Genomic DNA, 20,448 nt, shown 5'->3' with positions numbered 1-20,448 from the left:
CTACTTGGTCTATGACTCTACCACTTTAAAGGTAACTCTTCATGCCTCCTTCTTACCTAGTGATTTTCATTAAATACAGCCAAAGCTCTACAGTACAGTATCAGGCTTCAAAAATCTATCCACTCTCCTCATCGCCACCTCTCCCGCAAGACTTAAACTGTTTGCCTTAGGGCATAGTTAATACCTGAATCAGCTTACCCTGGGACACACTTAGCAGTTACACGCCTACTTCTAATAAAAATAGTACTGAACAATGCCTACACTGAAACTAACTTTTGGTTTGTTGATTGATAGCTGCAAACCCTGACTTTTTCCCTCAAATTATTTGATGTATAGAACGACAGTTTCTCGTCAGCTAGCACCAAACAAATGTCAAACTCCATTCTTATTACAAAACAGTGCTTACCTGATAAAGTTATCTGAAGTATAAAGAGAAGATAAAGAACTTTTCATTGAGTTATGGCAGCACTTGACAGCTTCAAAGTTAAGGAAGAAACTGCACTTAAGTCTGCTACGTGTGACATTGATGGCATCACAACCGCATACGACCCGTTTACTTGGTTCCTTTGACTGAGTAAAGGTGAGACAGGATAAACTCTTGATAATCATTCAATGGTGTGTTTGTGGAGTTGCAAAAACACATCACAGAATAATTATCAATAGTTTCAACCTACTCATGTTCAGGTGTTGACTCTGTGTATTGGGCAGGGTGTGTCTTTTAAATAGAACACACTAATACCAACCAATGTAGTAAGCAGTTACCACTCAGATAACATAACAAAAACAAACAAAAAACAATGTCCCCCCAAAAACCAAAACCAATTCAAAGCAGCAATAATAGTCCTAACAGTAGAATATACTCTGGATAAACCCATTGGTCTGTCATCCAATCAGCGTACCTTAGTACTACAAAAATTTTAAACAAACATTCCTGTATTAAAAACTGGGGGGACAGAACCACAAATACACAAAGTATCCAGGAGGACCCACCACATTTTTCCCATTGAAGTCATTCAGCTAGCAATTATAATTTGTATTACTGCAGGACCTAAAGACCTAGTCATGGGGCTTGGCTGCCTTAAATTCCTCTAGTCAGTAAAACACGGGCAAAGCATGTTGGTGGTGGTAAAAAGATCCCCAAAGCAGTAAAGAAATCACAACAATCGTAAAATTTCTCACTGAGGTTCTAGAGACACTAAACTGAATTGTGTGCATCCAGTTGCAAATGAGGCACCCAAAACCTTCTTGTACATTATGGTAGGACTATAAAGAAAAGTGCTCCCAGTTTAAGATAGAGGTTGTGCAGAACTACAGTTTCAGGAAAAAAAAATCAGATAACCTGTAAAAATATAACAGCATTCTTTCAAACCAGGGCCAAGAAGCAACAGGAAGACTCAAAAGCTTAATGTCAAATGAATTAGGGGAAAACTCTGTAACCGATATTCTTACTGATTTGCAGTAAATCCACGATATCACTTCTCCAGTATGTGCTACATGGCTACGTGAAATTATAAAAAAGATGTCCAAGTCCTACAGGTTTTAACACATAAAATCAATTGCTTCCTGAATGTAGTAGTACATTTTTGTTAGAAAAACAAAACTCCCTGGTTTTACTTCAAAGAGGCACCATACTCATTTAATAGACTAGGTCCAGAAAAATAGGCTCAAAAGAAAATGGAGGTTTTTAAGCATATCACCAATGGTATATAACCAGATGTTACATTTTTCTGTTTGAACTAAAGCAGCCGATTCCACCTTGGAGATTGTTAATGTAATTATAATCATAACTGTACTATTCACCAGAAAGATGAAGTTATAAATCGGCTGCATCTACAAGTTAGTGTTTCACAATACACACGTCATCTAACATTTTTCTCTTCTTCAATAAGGGACGCCTTCTCCATAAGCATGACCCTGTAATTTTCCAAGTACTGTAGTACATGAAAACTTATCAAGTGTTTCCAAAGCTGTACTTAAAAAAATGTTGAAACTGTGACTACTTATGTGAAAGTATCAAGAATGTTTGTCATCCATTACTTAAGCTTTTAGCTTCAGATGGGCTTCATTCTGCAAGAAAGGTTTCTGGACCATCCAAGAGAAGTCATGTGCCACTGAACAGATGTGAATTCCCTTTACCAGGGGACAGAAGAAGCAGACTTCAACACTGTCCAATTTTGCCATTACTTAAAAAAACAACAACAAAAAAAAAAAGAATCCTTCACTGTGAACCCTACAGCACCAGATGCTCAGAAAATTTCCTTTTCCACCTCAAGTTCAAAAACCCATGAAGATAGACAGTGTTCCCCCGACAGTGAAACTGGATGCACTGAAAATTTTCATTCACATTAAATCGGGGGATAGAGGTGCTTTGGATACTGAACATAGCCACAAGTTGAAAACCACCATTTAAGCATAAAAAGCCTGCTTAAAGACTATGCTTATTAAAATGAAATGCCAATTCTATTGTTGACAAGAACTGCCTTACAAATCTAAAAAAAATTTTCATAAGCCTTTGCTTCGCATGTCTGAAGTTGCCACACTCCACTAATAAAAGCATAAACAAAGAAAATACCATGCTGGGAAAATGGCATCCCGTAAGGAGAAAGGTCCATCCCAACTTAACGAGTTTCTTGGAAACAAAAAAAGGGCTGAAAGTAACTAAGCTCTTTTTGAGCATGGTAAGAAGGTGGAAACACATCAAAGGTACTCTTGGACATGACAACTTTAACAAATACTGCACCTTACAACCTATAAATTCCTTTCTGTCCCTCTGTTGAGATGGCATGGATCTGGCTCTTTTATGAAAGTGGGGCTTTGGGACTGGGTTTTGTTCTTTTTGCTATATCCTTGAGCATTAGCCATATTTTCCGCTGCACAGCCAGGCTGTATAAGCAACAAGACGATTTAGGAGAGCTCTAGAAAAGAAGTCATTATCTCGCTTTGCTCTTTATTGCTTTGGAATTAGTGATTTGCAATTATCCAGACCATGTACAATGGCCTAATAAATCTCAAAATATAAACAAATATTTCCTATACAAAGATTACATTGATCCATACCTAAACATGGCAGAGAGAGAAAACATCTGAAAATTTTGAAAATTCAAATGTAAGATGTTTGGAAAAATTCAGTTAACTCTACTAAATTCAGTTAGGTCTATTACATCACTGCCTAACTCCAAGTGGGATTGAAGATTGTAACAGCCTACAGCCAAAGGTAAATCTGTGTTCTGATCAGTGCATTCTTACAACATAGAATGTAAGCTGCATGACGCAAGATTTGGCATTTGCATTCACAGCTTGCCTTTCAATTAACGTGGAGAAAGTTGATCTGGAAAACCCCACGCACACTCCCACTGACAATAAAAGCCAAAAGTGCTGACATATGGATGCCTGAAACACAGTATTTTTCGAAGACTATACTCAATTATGAATCCAGAGCACACTTCCAAAACCACTGCAAGTTCATATATGAAAAGATCTGCTGTACGGCATGGTGACACGTGGCTGATACATAGATCTTGTTCTGTAGATGAAGTTCTGCTTCTGAACACAACTTATTATAACAACACTGAAGCTGCATGCAAAATTAATAAAGATCTCAAAACCATTTCACCTAGGAGCTGACTCCCAGGTATTTTGTATTGTACACGCACCCACCAAAGTAAGAGCAATTCTGTTTCTAAGGCACACATTAAAGTCAACATACCTGCCACTAAGGCACTGCCAGCTCACCATGGGAAGTGGCAAGCATGTACAACATGTGGTTTGTGTGTTGCTCTACAACATTGCATCACGTTACTTACATCATAGAAAAGTTTCCTATCTGCAGCAAGCCGTTTGGATGCCAGGGTCTTTGTAACATGATAAAAGGTAAGCAGGGCTCTGTGTTGTTGAAGATCATCCTGGACCTTCACAGATTGTAGAAGAGTGGGTATAAGTTCTGGCCATTGCCTTGGGCAGTCCACCCTGGCAACTTTAGCTATCAGTACAGAGATCTGAGTTGCTATCTGAAAAAAAGCAAAACAAAACACAGATACTACAAAGTCAAAGATCATTTTCAACATGTACAATGCAGAAATTAACAGCCAAATAAAGCCTGAATAAAAAAAACTAGTATGGATGGCTAGATTTTTCTGTGCTTTTTCCTCAAACTATTTTTAAGTTTGCTGAACACAATCAATGCGGAGGAAAAAAAGTCTTCTATTCGATGCGGACGCATAAAGAAATACTTACATAAAATGCTAAGCCAGCTACCTTGTTTAAATTTTACATAAAGACCACTAAATTTATTTGTTCCAGAAATCATGGAAAAGAAGAAACAGATATTTGGGTGTCATGGTTTTAGCTGGGATAAGAGTTAATTTTCTTCACTGCAGCTGGCTTAGTGTTGTGCTTTGAACTTAGTATGAAAACAATGTTGATAACACACCAATGTTTTGGTTATTGCTGGGTAGTGCTTACACTAGTCAAGGACTTTTCTAGCTTCCCATGCTCTGCTGGGTGCACAAGAAGCCGGGAGGGGAGAGGGCACAGCTAAGAGAGCGGATTCAAACTGGCCAAAGGGATATTCCGTATCATGTAATGTCATGGCCAGTATGTTAACTGGGAGGAGCTGGCCTGTCAAGGAGGGAAGCAATCGTGGCTCGGGAACAGGCAGCGTCGGTTGACAGGTGGTGAGAGGTTGTATCGTTTGTGTTTCTGGACTTTTTTCCTTTTCCGTTTTATTATATTATCATTCTTGTCATTATTATAATAATCATTATAATAATCATTATTTTTATTGTAATTATTAAACTGTGCTTATCTCAACCCACAAGTTCTTTTGCTCTTCCGATTCTCTTCCCCATCCCACAGGGGTGGGGGGAAGTGAGCGAGCGGCTGCGTGGTGTTTAGGTGCCGACTGAGGCTGAACCACAACATTGGGAAACACTTTTAACTTAGTGATACTCTCCATCACTTTCTACAAACAAGCATAGACTGATGAATACACTCATACATTACCCTTAATTCTGCTGTACCTAAGTTTGAGCTTTAGACACACATTGCCCCCTGCCAGGCACGCGTGCCTGTAAGACACAGTGGCTGAAGCTGAGACTCTCACTCGCTACAGACCCTCACACCACAGGCCACGGCCACCTCCACCACCTCCACCATCTCACTCGGCTTGCTGGCACCAAATCCCACTCACGCCAGTCTTGCCAGTAGCTGCACCTAGTCCTTGCAGCACACACACACCACAAACAGAGTGAGATTATGCAGAAAGACAGGTAAAGGATTCAATCAGAAGACATGGCAGGTGGTGGGGATTAGGCGCAGGGTTGGTTCAGACACAGGTACTGACCAGCCATGGTCTACACATGACTGGCCCTTTTCATACCTTCTTCCCAGCTATTCCCCACTTTGCTGGTCCACAACCCCCTTCCCCAGTACGTTCCTTAGTAAATTTCAAATAGTCACTCATAACCCCACCTCAGATAGCCAAAGCCTTCATGTTCTTCTATCCCCATTCTTATCCTGTTCGCATGGAAAAGGTCGCTGATTGCACTGATGAAGCAGATGTTCTCTCCTTCAAGATACCCCTACAACCTCCACCACACTTCCAGCCCAGGGAATAATTCATCTTCTTTTGCTATCAAAAGGAATCCAAGCAATGTACAGGCATAAGAGGGAAGAGCTATGCCCTCCTTTCCTAATTCCCTAGCTGCTTCAGCTTAACTCTGACCATGCCACAAAACTTCCCACAATATACATTCCTGCCCACTTGCTTAGGTAGGAGAATTGTTTCAGAAAACTGACGTCAACATTTGTAAGGAAGAACTGGGAGACTTAGTTATTTTCAGATCAAATTTTGTCGATTGGCAGGAGGGAACAAAAAAACCCTTCTCCATATCTGATACATGAAGCAACCTCACCAGGGATGTCTAAGGCCAGCTGGATGGCCTTTACCTCTGCAAACTGGCTCGATTCACCTTCTCCATCAGCAGTTTCTGTGACTTGTCGCATTGGACTCCATACAGCAGCCTTGCATCTCCGGTGCTTTCCCACAAGGCGACAAGACCCATTAGTTAACAGGGCATACTGCTTCTCATTTTCTGGCAGTTTGTTATACAGTGGGGCTTCTTCAGCACATGTCGTCTCCTCCACTGGGAGGAGGCCCTCTGGGCGACTGGGGTTTCCTACTCGAGCCCGCTGGGTGATCAGTGCAACCCATTTACTCCACGTAGCATCAGTCGCATGGTGTGTAGAGGGGACGTTCCCTTTGAACATCCAGCCCAGCACCGGCAGGCGGGGTGCCAGGAGCAACTGTGCTTCAGTACCAACCACTTCTGAAGCAGCTCGAACCCCTTCATATGCTGCCAATATCTCTTTTTCAGTTGGAGTATAGCGGGCTTCGGACCTTCTGTATCCCTGACTCCAAAACCCTAGGGGTCGACCTCGGGTCTCCCCTAGTGCTTTCTGCCAGAGGCTCCAGGTAGGGCCATTCACCCCAGCTGTGGTGTAGAGCACATTCTTTACATCTTGTCCTACCTGGACTGGCCCAAGGCCTACTGCATGAACTATCTCCTGTTTAATTTGCTTAAAGGCTTGTCGTTGCTCACGGCCCCATTTGAAATCATTCTTTTTCCGGGTCACTTGATAGAGAGGGCTTACAACCAGACTGTAATCTGGGATACGCATTCTCCAAAAACCCACAACACCCAAAAAAGCTTGTGTTTCCTTTTTGCTAGTTGGTGGAGACACAGCTGCTATTTCGTTGATCACATCCATGGGGATCTGACGACGTCCACCTTGCCATTTGATTCCTAAGAACTGGATCTCTTGTGCGGGTCCCTTCACCTTACTTTGTTTTATGGCAAAACCAGCTTTCAGAAGGATCTGGACTATTTCCTTCCCTTTCTCAAAAACTTCTTCCGCTGTGTTGCCCCACACGATGATGTCATCAATGTATTGAAGGTGTTCTGGAGCTTCTCCCTGTTCCAGCACTGTCTGAATCAGTCCATGGCAAATGGTAGGACTGTGTTTCCACCCCTGGGGCAGTCGATTCCAGGTGTACTGGACGCCCCTCCAGGTGAAAGCAAACTGTGGCCTGCACTCTGCTGCCAGAGGGATGGAGAAGAATGCATTAGCGATATCAGTTGTGGCATACCACTTGGCTGCCTTTGACTCCGGTTCGGATTGAAGTTCTAGCATGTCTGGCACAGCAGCACTCAGCGGTGGAGTGACTTCATTCAGGCCTCAATAGTCTACTGTTAGCCTCCACTCTCCATTAGACTCCTACACTGGCCGTTTGGGACTGTTAAAGGGTGAGTGGGTCTTACTGATCACTCCTTGGCTCTCCAGTCGATGAATGAGCTCGTGGATGGGAATCAGGGAGTCTCGGTTGGTGCGATATTGCTGCCAACGCACTGTTGTGGTGGCAATCAGCACCTGTTGTTCTTTGACCTTCAGCAACCCTGCAACAGAAGGGTCCTTTGAGAGGCCAGGCAAAGTAGACAGCTGTTTAATTTCCTCCCTATAAAATCTCTCAGAGGAGGAGGCATAACTGCTAATTGCCTCAATAAGGTGGTATCCAAAGTACAGATAGGGTTCCAACACAAACCCAAATACCAGATAAGGCTGAAAACCAGTGTTTACATAACAAATCTCTTAAGCAAAACATCACTAATCACAGCAGAACACAGCAGAATAAACAAACAAACACCAATCTTTAAACACATACTACAAAAACAAGAGCATGGTGCAATGACCAGCAGCTGTTATTATCTCAAACACTCTGAGCCCCACGCTGGGAGCCAAAAGATACTATTGTGGTTTAGCCGGAACTCAGCCTCCACACAGCCACTCGCTCACTCCCCCACTGGTGGGATGGGAGAGAGAATCAAAAGGGTAAAAGTGAGAAAGCTCAAGGGTTGAGATACGAACTGTTTAATAATTAAAATAAAACAACAACAACAACAACGCAATGAAAAGGAAAATAACGAGAGCGAGGCGGAACCCGGGGCGGGTGGGGGCGACGGGGAATGAACAACCCAAACCAACAGCACGTGTCACAGCCGCTCACCGCCCGCCGAACCAACGCCGCCAGTGCCTGACCCGCAACCGCCCCGCCGCGCGCCAACTGCCCCGTTAATGTACTGGCCGTGGCGTCACATGGTATGGGGTGAACATCCCATTGGCCAGTCGGGGTCAGCTGACCTGGCCGTGGCCCCGCCCCTCCCGGCCTCCTGCCCACGTGGCAGAGCGCGGGAAGCTGGAACGGTCCCCGGCTACTACAGGCGCTACTTAGCGACACTGAGCCGCTACTTAACAGCGACCAAAGCATGAAGGTGCCATCGGCACTTTACCAGCTACAGTGAAGAGAATTAACTCTATCCCAGCCAAAATCAGCCCACAACTTCATTAGTATTATTATTGAACACTTTGTAAAGAGAGAAACCAAATTAGATAGCAATACAAGCCTTTGCTGCGAGGGTAATAACAATTGTCCACCACTAACCTGATTCACTGGCTCATTGAAGTTGGTGATAAGTCCAGCACGCAACATAGTTTTCTCGTCTTCAGAAAGAGCACTGTCAGAGTATATTCATTAGAATATTATTTAACTATCAGTAAAAAACAACTATTAATTCATATTCAGAATTATCTCCTCACTCTTACTGGACACAGAGGTTAAATGATCATTTCCATTTGTGCATCCGTGTTTGACTGAGCAAACATTACTTTTATATGCCATTTCCTTAAAACTTTAACAAGTTCCAGTTTGATAAACGAGCAAGAGAACGTCCCTTGGTTTTCCACTATCACCGAGATATTTTAAAAGAGAGAGAACAGAGAAACAGACAAATATTTATGAGGCCTTATGACCTCAGGTTTTGACCTGACCTTTGCAAACACAAACAGCAAAAGAGAAAGTTCAGAGTCAGGGACCCAGATATATTATGAACATAAGGGAAAACTGTACAAACTATAAACTGATGGTTATTAGACAGTTATTACAGGGTTATTACCATGGGCATTCATGACTTGATCATGAGTTTGCCCATGCATACTCATGGATAGTGACAAAAAGGTGCCCAGTGTAAGGCAATCCTTGTATCAGGTGACAGCTCTTTTTGCAGAAGCAATAATCCTCTTCTACCACAAATCCTCTTCAACAAGAAAATCCTACAGCTACACTTCCAAATATGGATTCTTTGAAAATCATACCTTTCAGTGAAGAATATGTGCATGTTGTTGTTCAAAAAGCAACGATGAATTCTAAGCCACAAATGTTCATTTTCATTCAAGTGCAGTTTTATGCTATCCTTTTTACTTCCTTTTAAGCAACCTCTTTCCATTTGATACTACAAGTCACAGTATCATAGCACTCCTGGACTATTTCAGACTTTATATGACCCATGTAATTTTCTTTTAAGTTCCAGGCAGGAAACAGAACAAGCTGCTTTTAAAAATACTTATATAATACAATCAGGAAAAATTGAAAAAAAAAATCCACTCTAATTTACTGAGAGCAACTAGAAAGCTGTTTCTGGTATAGAAAAATACCTCAGTTATTGCGCAACATTGCTGAGATGAAACTGTTTCACCTAACATTGCAACAATTCAGAAGCACGCACACAACCATCACCTCTCAATGAAGTCTCATGGCTGGAAATGAAGATTAAACACACCAACACAACCACTTCCCATTTTCTGACCTCAGACAGAGATACTAACCTACTAGTTCTATACACTGAGATTTAAAATGATGCCTAAAGTTCCCTAAAACACAGCTTTTACATTAATCTAGACAAGTATGAAATATTAATCTCAAAATAATAGAGAACTGAGGTCAGTTTTACCCTAAAAGCAAACATTTGCAACAATATTTTAGTGGTCATGTGTCCCTCTCCTGTGCATGTAACACAGGGACTCACTACTTCCGATAGCAAAGACTTATCACGCTGAGTAGAGTTAAAAAAACCTCACACAGAACACTGGGAAGTGTATAGCTCTGTAGGTATCACCAATTATAATGGCATTGCTTCTAACTTTTAAGTCAACGATTTGGTGCTTGAGAATGCTGGTTAGATTTTTAGCCTCTCTGGAGAACTTTTTGTCACACATTATCAGAAGCCACAGAAAATGAATATCGGGTCTTTCTCTCGTGATAGCTACTTCCTCTTTCTCAAGTCAATACAAATTATTAATTGGCTTCAATGAAATGTCTCCTTCATAATCTCTCCAAGAGACTTCCTATCTTTCACATCTGCCACTATCAGAAAGTCCAGGTGTTAACTTTATAAAGCTCATCACGTCACTTCAAAATCTGGGCTTTATGAAATAGCCTTCTAACTCAGCTTTCTGAAGTAAAACATAAATAACCAACCAAGGAATTTGCTGCTTTCCAGCTTGGCAACTGTAACAAAACCTACTGTAGAAGGTGCAGTGGAAGAAAACCAGGACTTACTGTGGTGCCACCCGTCTCCAGTAGCGATCAATTCCATTTTTGAAGTACAGCACAGCTAACCATCTTACGTTCACATCCAGGGTATGATTTGTAAAGATGTTCTGTTTAAAAAACCCATTACGTTACAAACTACTCAATACACCACAGACAGCAGAGAAAGTGTTTTAACACATGCGCTGGCAACTGGCATATGTGTAACTACACACACCTCTATGTACAGGTGTATATAAACAAAATGCACTAGTCACCATTTGACAGACAAGAGAAACAAGGTGTTAAACATTAATTTTTAAGGACTACAAAAATGCTTATCACTAGCCCTAATGCTTGATTTATAAAAAAGAAACCCAACACACAGGGCAAATGTATTTCTGAGGTCATCCGGCTGAGCAGGAAACAAAATGGTAATAAGCACTAGAACCAGCCAATTATTACACTCTTTAATGACAGAGCTGGATTCTGACGAGAATAAGGAATTACTCAGTGTTGTGCAGAGCCACAGATTTCTGAGACCTTTCAGGAGATTTCTGCATTGTCTTGACATGTGCTGAGAACTGTCCTGGCTACCACTGCTGACTGCAGAACAGTGACCTGGTAGGACAGCAACTCTCAAACTTGCCTCTGCTTATTCAAGGAAATTAGTTTCTACTACTGAAAAGCTACCTATCCATAACACGTACCTATCTCTGTATCTACCTAGGTACACTTTTATGTGCCTATTTGTATATACAGACAAACACAGAGGGATTATTTCATATAGTAACATGTAAAATTAACCAAGCAGGAAAAGCTAAAATAAAGGTAGGCTACTGAATCCTAATACAGGTACTGCTCTGAACAACAACTGTCTTCTTCCTGTTTTCCAGTGCATTCGATGGATCCTTCTTGAGGGCCTGAGGCATTACTCCCACCTTCAGGCAGCAAATAGGCATGACCTCAGTGGTCTTACTGTACAGTGCGCTGTAAAGAAAGAGCGTACCACTTGTATCAATTGCTTTTAGGAGGCCACTGGGAAGGGACATGAAAAACTTCAAGAGCATCTGCTACTTTTGTGTGCCATGTCTGAAGAACCACAAATAAACCCTTCCAAGAACTCAGCACTATAGACACCTGGGACCTCCTCAAGCATTTTCACTATGAAGTAAAAATTTAAACTTGTCTCAAACTCTACTTCTGTAATACTAACAGCTTTCTAGATATAATGCCCAACACGATAAAAACCCTCACAAACTCCAATCGCTAGAAAGCAAACAGGCTTACATGCCAACAAAGGTATTGACTCCAAAAACAGCAACCTGTAGAAAAGCACCAAAAAGGTTGTGGCCCACTGACAAACACCACACAACATGAAGAGGATCTGTATGTGTATGACTTCCTTTCCCAAAGCTCATTTCGAAAGAGGGATTGAACCTCTGCCAGATTTGACCTCTCCCAAGTGCAACTTAGGCATTTGGCACTGTGAAGAGGAAACTTCAAACACCCCTTTAGCCTCATATCCATGAAAAGCATTGCAGGACAAGTGAAACACGGAAAAAGAAAACTATTTGTTCTGAAATTCCCATTGAGCCTTCTAATTACCATTCCACTCCTTGCTACAACATTCATTGGAAGCAAAGCTTCCTCGAATCAAATACCGTGAAACTAGGTGGGGCCTGGATAAGAAATGCAAAAAAAGGCCATGGGATCTACACAGGAACCAACAAAACCTCTCTACATACTCTCCAGCTGTATGTGAGCTTCCCAAAACATAAAGAATTTCATACAACGCACTAATGCTGCCGTAGAAATAACAGGGATGACGTTAAACAATACATAAACTCATACAACTGGTAAAGGACAGAGGTTGCTTTTCAAAAACAGCCACTCTCTCTCTGACTTTTCTGCTCCCATTTTCAGCAGAGAGGTACATAACACCTCAAAACAGAAGCATAGAAACTAACCTGAATAACTCCACTAGGTACTAAAAACAGTACGTTTAGAGATGCTCCTTTCATGGTTCATTATCATTTCTCTATCCTGATCACCCTAGGGGCAAATGTGTCTGACAGTGAGTAATTATACTACTTTCCATATCCCACAGAGATCTACTGCCTCACCAACCCTCCATTTAAAATCATCTGCTTCCACCCACCCTTTTCTGCTCCAGCAGGAAGCTGCCAGTTGTCTTCTCTCCCAGGCAGTACCCCTCTCATAACCAAGTTAAACAAAGAAGTACAGATTTTCTACTTTCCCTTCGTTTGGAAAATTCCTGTCTCTACTTCACACTTGAAGAAAGGCTGATGAGTCCCCAAACAGGGCTACTTAACCACACTACTAGAATTAACAGTATTTGATCCTTTCAAACCCTTCGTTTTTAGTCCTTATATTTAAAACAAATTCATAGCAACTTCAGTTACACTGGGAGTGTACTCTACAGCCTGACTTGTAAACATCCCACCGCAAATGTCCAGAAAATAACAAACGCCCAGTCAGTGGCAATTTCTGCTGTTTTCTGTTGAGATCGTTTATCACTACAGAAACCCTCTTCCCTAAATCCCCTGACTCGCCTTCCACTTTCCAAACAAACGAAACGGAGGGTCTACAGAGAACAGAACATGTCACTCCACCACTCTGAGTCAGTCATCCGAGGCACTGAAGAAAGATCTTTGTAGGAAAAGCAGGTTATCTGTGTTTTTAAGACTATTATAAACATACAGACCAGAATCAGAACTCTTCTTTGACTATGTTTGCATCACTTTTCACCTTATAAATGCATCTGTTTTTGCACGGTCATAGTACCTTTAGAAGTATTCACCTTTCCCATTTCAGGAACCTCGCTGCCAGCCCAGTCAGCTTAACTCCCTGGAAGTCTCTCTCCACTGAGGAGGAAAGCAATCCCAGCTGGGTACCAAACTCAGTGCACTGAAAACCATGGGGGAACTTCTATGAAAACGGTCATAGTGCATCACCTCCACAATAAGACAACCGGGTTACTGCCTCACTATATACAACTGTCCCTGCCTCATGGGGTACAAAAGGTAATTCCTCTCGGCCGCCTATTAGCCACGACTCACAACAGGCCAACAAAAGGTTTAGCGCCAGAGCCACCCCCCTGCGCTGCTACAAGTTGGATTTCCTCCTTCTGCTGAATGCCTGGGAAAAGAGCCTGCTTTGAGACACACTGATGGCAATGCCCACCACTGCACAGCATAAGGTTACTAGCAGCTGCACCATGACAGCTCAACGCTTCTCTTAGCCAGACATCATGGTTCGACAGTGTTCCAGAGAGCCACAATAAAAGTTACTCAAAGTCTGCTTTTCCACTGTATCTTACCAACAAGACTGAATAAAAACCTGGCTGTGTCTCCCACTGCTTCAGTTGTTCCTCAGCTGGCTTCAGTACTGCAGTATCTTGACTGGTAGCTTGCGTCAGGACTTGCAAGACAATAGTGCTAGCACTATTGAGATCCATGAAAACCTAATAATGTTTAAAAAAGAGGAAATACACTTAAGAAAAAAAAAAGGACAGTGAATATAGACAGATATTTTCATTCACATTATCTAAACAACCTATGGCTACTTTTTCATTAGATTACACTGCATAAGATAGCAGCACACCCACTCACAGGCAGCATCAAGATACAGCCATTAATGGGTTTTGCTTTCTGAAATCTCTCAGCTGAAGAAACAGGCACTAAGTCTATCATTACAAGCACATTTACCCGATCAGAGAAATTACAGGAAATATTTTGATTTTAAACCAGTTACCTCCCCTGTGAAGCACAGCAAACCCAGAGCAAAACTGCAACTCGCAATGACTTCAGATGTAGGCAGAGCAAACCACGGGCTTGTCTGAAACAGGCAAAGATACAGAGGATTAACATTTTTGTGTTTTCAGAATAGTTTTTCCCCAGAAGAGATAGTGACCCATTTCAGATAGTTAAACTCTACAATTCCAATTGATCTAGACATTTTATATTGATCAAAAGAGGATAAATTGTAGTTTCACAATTAAAGTCCTGAATGAAACTGGATTTTCCTCAATATATTTTTATTCCTTCATTACCTATTAGGCATACAAAATGCTAATGAGCTGAACCAAGAATGCCAATTGCCTGATTTCCAATCTAAATACATTCTTGTGCTCTCTAAACACAAAACTTTGCAACTTAAAGAGAAACATACACAGAAGCAACTATGAAGCCTGACAATTAACACGGGATTTCTGTCCATAAAAACTTCCACTTATAACCTATGTAAACTTTCCGCAACACAGACACGTGTTAAATATTTATATACTTAAGTTTTCTAAATAAACAGCCAAACACAGTTTCTCTTCAGCAAACATGCCTGAGGATTTGCTTTTGCTTAACACCAGAAAAAAAAAAAAAAGTGCTGATTTTTCCAATGTTCAGGAAAAAAATACTGAAGTGTAAAATTGTTATAGTGATGGTAAGGAAGCTAGAGAAATTAAATCTATTCTGACATAGGTTTCAGATTTTGATTTTTCAAAAAAACCCAAACACCCAAACCACTAAAATAGCAATAAAAGACCTTTTACACCAGTGACAGCCCTGCACAACTGAAAAAATAAAAACAACACAAAAAACCCCATAAGAAATCTCAATCTGTAAGTCTCCAAAATTCCTCAACAAAAAAAGACTAAAAATTGAAGATCCTAGTGTCAAAGAAAGTGTACTTTCAAAACTATGAGCCACAAAATCAGATCTTTCTTTACAGCAATAACTGAATGGAACTAGGAATTCAACCTCTGCTTTATACTTTACATGTGATGCACCTTTTTCTCTCTCTGCTTTTACTGCCCTGTGTATTGGGTTTGCGTGGCAAGGTTTTGGCAGCGGGGGAGCTGCAGGGGTGGCCTCTGTGAGAAGCTGCCAGAAGCTTCCCCCATGTCCGGCAGAGCCAATGCCAGGCGGCTGCAAGACGGACCCGCTGCTGGCCAAGGCTGAGCCCATCAGCAACGGCGGTGGCACCTCTGGGGTAACAGATTTAAGGAGGAGTAACACTTCATGTTATGAAGTTATTTCATTTAGTTACATTCAAAAGTTAAATTACTTGCTTTCAAAAGAAACACAGACATTGTCAACACTTTCAAATAAGACCTGATAAGTATAATTCTGAGCGCCTACTCAACTGAAAAAAGAGCAGGCCATCAGTCTGACTACCAGATGAAAACGAAAAAGAGAGAACTTCTGAGAGTCAGTAGGCTGACAGAGCACGTCTGTGTAAACAAAACCATAAATAACTTCTTCAGAGAAGCTGATTTTAGGCCTTTTGCTGAACAGTGTTTGCAGCAGTACCTGAGACTGCTTCTCGAATACTGTCTTCAGTTTTGCCATCAAAGTTCTCCCTTTCCCCAGCACAAGAAGGAAGTGTAGAAACTGGAGAGGAGCCAGAGCTACTAAGACGGTCTGGGGCCTAAAGCTAATCACCTACAAGGAGAGCCTGGGGACTTATTTAGTAAAGTCTTCCCCTAGCTTCCACTTAGGAGACACAACTAACTTCCTGAAGGGCACTCACAGAGGGGACAGAGCCAAATGCTTCTGTCAGCAATTATATGCTAATACATCACCATAAAGCTATGAACTGCAGCTTGGCAGGTTCAGGTAGAAACTTAAGGCTGTCTTTTCTAGCACATTCGTTTTAAGGAGAACCAGAAAATCAGTGTCACCACTCTGAAAAGCCACAGGAGCCACTTACGGGCCACCTTCTGAAAGGCGTAACACAAACGCTAGCATTTACAGTGACAATGATATGACTGACATATTGGCGATGCTTCCAGGGACACTGTCGATTTCAGGGACAGTTGGTATTGAGACCAATCTCTCCCCAGACTTTCGTACGCTGTCCCACAAGTATCTTCCTGCCCCTACAGTACCTGTATCAGTCATGCCAGATGCCAGTGTTTTGACAGAGCAGTACAACCAAAGAACCATCAGCATCCTGGCTACACGAGGCACTACCTAAAACCACTAACAACTACACTAATGACCACAGCCACTACCATGGCTAATGGCAGTCCTCACCAAGATTTTTTCAAAAACAGATTAACTTTTCCTTACGTAAATCAACAAGGCTGTCCCTACTTTGCCCAATCTAAGCCACAGTGAGTGAAGAAGACAAATAAAAAGACCCAAGTTGCAAAGACTTACAGGGCTTTGGTTTTTTTTCCCCATGCTGCTACGGACCAAAACAAAGGACTAGAACTTCTCCAAATTCATTTTTACAAACACAAGACATCAAAACTGAAACCTCAGTCTCAAAATAAGCCAGCACGCAGAAGACACAAAGGACAAAAGAACAAAGACCAAAGAGGAGCACAGGAATAAAAGACCACAGCGACCAAGGTGGGCAATAGTAATAAGGGAAGTCAGTCAGATCACATTGACAATACTGAGGAGACAGCCTTTCTGGTTAAACGCAAAGCGCCAAACTGACCAAAACTGACCAAACTGACCAAAAACGCAGTACAGGCAGTACAAAAGTGTCAGTGGGACTATTCCTAGGATTTGCTTGCACATAGCTTGTAAGAAACTCTGTCGCAGGGTTCAGTGCTGATGACTCAGGAAAAGCCGAGGCAACACACAGACACCAGAAGAATATTTTTAGAGTTTAATAGTAACCTGATGGGAGGGCCCATCTCCCAAGACCAATCTCTTTCCTTGGGCATCTCATCTTTGTTCATCTCATCTCAACAGATGTTCAAAACAATACGACAGAACACTTCACGTAACCAGCTAGGGTGCAACAGCTGAAGCAGAAATGCAAGTTGCAGTCTGCCCTCATGCTCCGAAACAGCTTTAAACCATGTCGCCTTAACCGCAGTTAAAACCTGCTTCTCATTACACAGTTCCAGAAGTTTCCACATAAACCTTGGGTAAGAAAGACCTTTCTTATGTCATTGACATGTATGGTACTAAATGCCCTTCTGCAGAACAGTGCAATGAGAGGACGAGAGACGAAAAGCAGAGAGCAGAGAAGAACACCGGCACCGAAGTGAAGCTTACGCGATGGACTGCGCTTCACCGACGAGGCATGGGAAGCAAGGGGCACAGGAGCAGCCGGAAGCGCGATCGGTATGGATTCAGGGCCACGGTCTTACGCTTTGCACACGCGGCTGCCTTTGAAGGTAACAAACTGGAGAAACAACTCACCACCGCGCACTGACTCTGCCTTTGGCTTAGGGAAGAACCTGCTTAGCAGTAAAACGGCAGCTGCTCCTCTTCACCCTGCGGGAGGAAAACAGCCGCCTTCAGCGAGGCCCAGCCTTGCCCTTCCCTGCGGAAGGTGAGCTCTGCACCGAACCGCGCCGCCGAACGCTGCTCCCCCGCTGCCCTCAGCGCCGACCCGGCCTGCGGGCCCGGCACCGGCCGGCTCCGCGCCGCGCCGCGCGCGACCGCACCACCTCGCCCGGAGCGGCGGCAGCTCGCAGTCCGTCCCCCCCCCCCCCGCATCCCCCCGGCCCCGCTCGGAGGGCCCCGGGCGCATCTCACTGCTGGCGGCTGCCGGCGGCCGTGGCGGGCCGGCGCGCGAGACCCCCGCCCGTTCCGAAGCTCGAGACGATATTCGGGAGCCGCCTCCCCGCGGCGAGCCCGCGTGTCGTCATGCCCCGTGGCGCGCGGCCGGCTCACCCCGTGGCGCGCCACCGCTGCACCACTGCCGCAGACGCACGGCCAGCTCCCGCCTTGGCGAGCCTTTGGGCGGCATGACGTCAGTGACCGGCGACACACGGAGCCACGGGCGTGGCGCGCGGTCGTGACGTCGTGCACAGAAGCACGCTGCCGGCCCGTTACGTGTTACCCGAAGGTGCCGGTGCGGCTTTGTTGACCGCAGTTCTGACAAGACTGACGTGCCGTCTCCACATCAGTTGGAGAGTTGCCAGGGATAATGGGACAAGCTCTTCCCATAAGAGCAGGGCCTGCCTACAGCGTACGCGCTCTGGTTCTGAAAGCCTTACATGCAAAACACAGACTGTAAGCAAGAAGCTGCAGCTCTGTATTTTAAAAGCATCAGTTCTTTCATGACTGAAGTGAGGTGCTCTCTCTTCCCTTTGTCCTCTGGTAGCTACCTGCATTCCAAGTCTGCTAGCAATCGGCTTCGCTTGGAGAAATCCCAGTGACTGTTTCTTGGAAACGAGCATTTATCTTGTTTGTGGGCTTGGTATCATTTACAGTTTACTCTTATGACTGGAGCGCTGCAATGGATGGCTCTAAGCTCTTGTCATGGTTTAGGCCCAGTCAGCAACTAAGCACAACGCAGCCACTCGCTCACTCCCCTCACCCCTGTGGGATGTGGGGGAGAATCAGAAGAGCAAAAGCAAGTAAACTTGTGGGTTGAGATCAGAACAGTTTAATAACTAAAACAAAACAGTAATGATAATAACAATGATTATGATAATAATAACAAATAACAATATGATTAAAAAACCACAAGCGATATAACTGCTCACCACCCACCAACACACGCTGTCGGTCCCTGAGCCGCGATTGCTCCCTGCCTCCCCCGGCCAGCCCCTCCCAGCTAACATACTGGGCATGACGTTACATGATAAGGAATATCCCTTTGGCCAGTTTGAATCTGCTCTCTTAACTGTGCCCTCTCCCCTCCTGGCTTCTTGTGCACCCGGCAGAGCATGGGAAGCTAGAAATGTCCTTGACTAGTGTAAGCACTACCCAGCAATAACCAAAACATTGGTGTGTTATCAGCATTGTTTTCATACTAAATCCAAAGCACAGCACTATGCCAGCTACAGTGAAGAAAATTAAATCTTATCCCATATAAAACAATGACAGCTCTTCAGAAGGGGAAGGGATGAAAAGAGAGGCGGTGGGGTGCATCTGTTAGGGAGTATTTCGATCGTATAGAGTTCAATGACTGTGATGATAAGGTCAAGTGCTTATGGGTAAGGATGAGGGGGAAGGCCAACAAGGCAGACATCCTGCTGGGGGTCTGATACAGACCACCCAACCAGGATGAAGAGGTAGATGTAGCATTCTAAAAGCAACTGACAGAAGTCTCACAATCAATAGCCTTTTTTTTCTTGGGGGACTTCAACTTCCCGGATATCTGCTGGAAATACAACATAGCACAGAGGAAACAGTCTAGGAGGTTCCTGGAATGTGTGGAAGACACAGCTGGTGAGTGAGCCAGCCACGGGAGGTGCCCCGCTTGACCTGCTGTTCACAAACAGAGGACTGGTAGGAGATGTGGTGGTTGGAGGCCGTCTTGGGCATAGCAACTGTGATGTGATTGATTTCTTGATTCTTGGCAAAGTAAGAAGGGGGTCAGCAGAACCACTACCATGGACTTCCGAAGAGCACACTTTGGCCTGTTCATGGCACCGGTTGGGAGAGTCCCTTGGGAGGCAGTCCTGAAGGGCAAAGGGGTCCAGGAATTCTGGGTACCTTTCAAGAAGGAACTCTTGAAGGTGCAGGAGCAGGCTGTCCCCATGTGCCGTAAGATGAACCACCAGGAAGGCGACCGGCCTGGCTGAACAGAGGCTTTTGCTGGGACCAAGGGAAAAAAGGGGAGTTTACCACTTTTGGAAGAAGGGGCAGGCAACTCAAGAAGGGTACAGGGATCTTGTTTGGTCACGCAGAGAGAAAATTAGAAAGGCAAAAGCCCAGCTAGAACTCACTCTGGGTACTGTTGTGAGGGATAACAAAAAATGTTTTTGCAAATACTTTTAACACAAAAAAGGAAGTCATGGTGAATCTCCATCCTCTTGGATACAGAGGGGAACAACACCACTGAGGATGAGGAAAAGGCTGATGTACTTAATGCCTTCTTTGCCTCAGTCTTTAATAGTCAGACCAGCTGTCCCCAGGGTATTCAGTCCTTGGAGCTGGAAGGCAGGGATGAGGAGCGGAATAAACCCAATAATCCAGGAGGAAGCAGTTTATGACCTGCTGTGGCACCTGGACACTCACAAGTCTGTGGGGCTGGATGGGATCCACCTGAGAGTACTGAGGGAACTGGTGGAGGATCTCGCAAAGCCA

General features: G+C 43.7%; 1 protein-coding gene across 5 annotated transcripts in view; it reads right to left on the bottom strand.

Moving 5' to 3' along the window:
• Positions 1 to 18,174, bottom strand: part of IPO11 (importin 11) — an 88,682-nt gene extending 70,508 nt beyond the window's left edge. For 4 of the 5 annotated variants that reach the window (XM_064438735.1, XM_064438738.1, XM_064438740.1 and 1 more), the window contains exons 1-7: positions 18,082 to 18,174; positions 17,605 to 17,679; positions 14,198 to 14,281; positions 13,764 to 13,907; positions 10,451 to 10,551; positions 8,498 to 8,570; positions 3,804 to 4,007 (exon numbers count right to left, since the gene is read on the bottom strand). In XM_064438735.1, coding sequence (XP_064294805.1) covers positions 3,804 to 4,007; positions 8,498 to 8,570; positions 10,451 to 10,551; positions 13,764 to 13,901 — 516 coding nt within the window. In that variant the 5' untranslated portion in view covers positions 13,902 to 13,907; positions 14,198 to 14,281; positions 17,605 to 17,679; positions 18,082 to 18,174. The remainder of the gene's footprint in view (positions 1 to 3,803; positions 4,008 to 8,497; positions 8,571 to 10,450; positions 10,552 to 13,763; positions 13,908 to 14,197; positions 14,282 to 17,604; positions 17,680 to 18,081) is intronic. The other variant, XM_064438736.1, reaches the window with a different exon arrangement.
• Positions 18,175 to 20,448: the final 2,274 nt, after the last annotated feature.

Source organism: Phalacrocorax carbo, chromosome Z, assembly GCF_963921805.1.
Source record: "Phalacrocorax carbo chromosome Z, bPhaCar2.1, whole genome shotgun sequence".
Classification (NCBI taxonomy): domain Eukaryota; kingdom Metazoa; phylum Chordata; class Aves; order Suliformes; family Phalacrocoracidae; genus Phalacrocorax; species Phalacrocorax carbo.
This window is presented reverse-complemented; position numbering and strand designations above follow the sequence as displayed.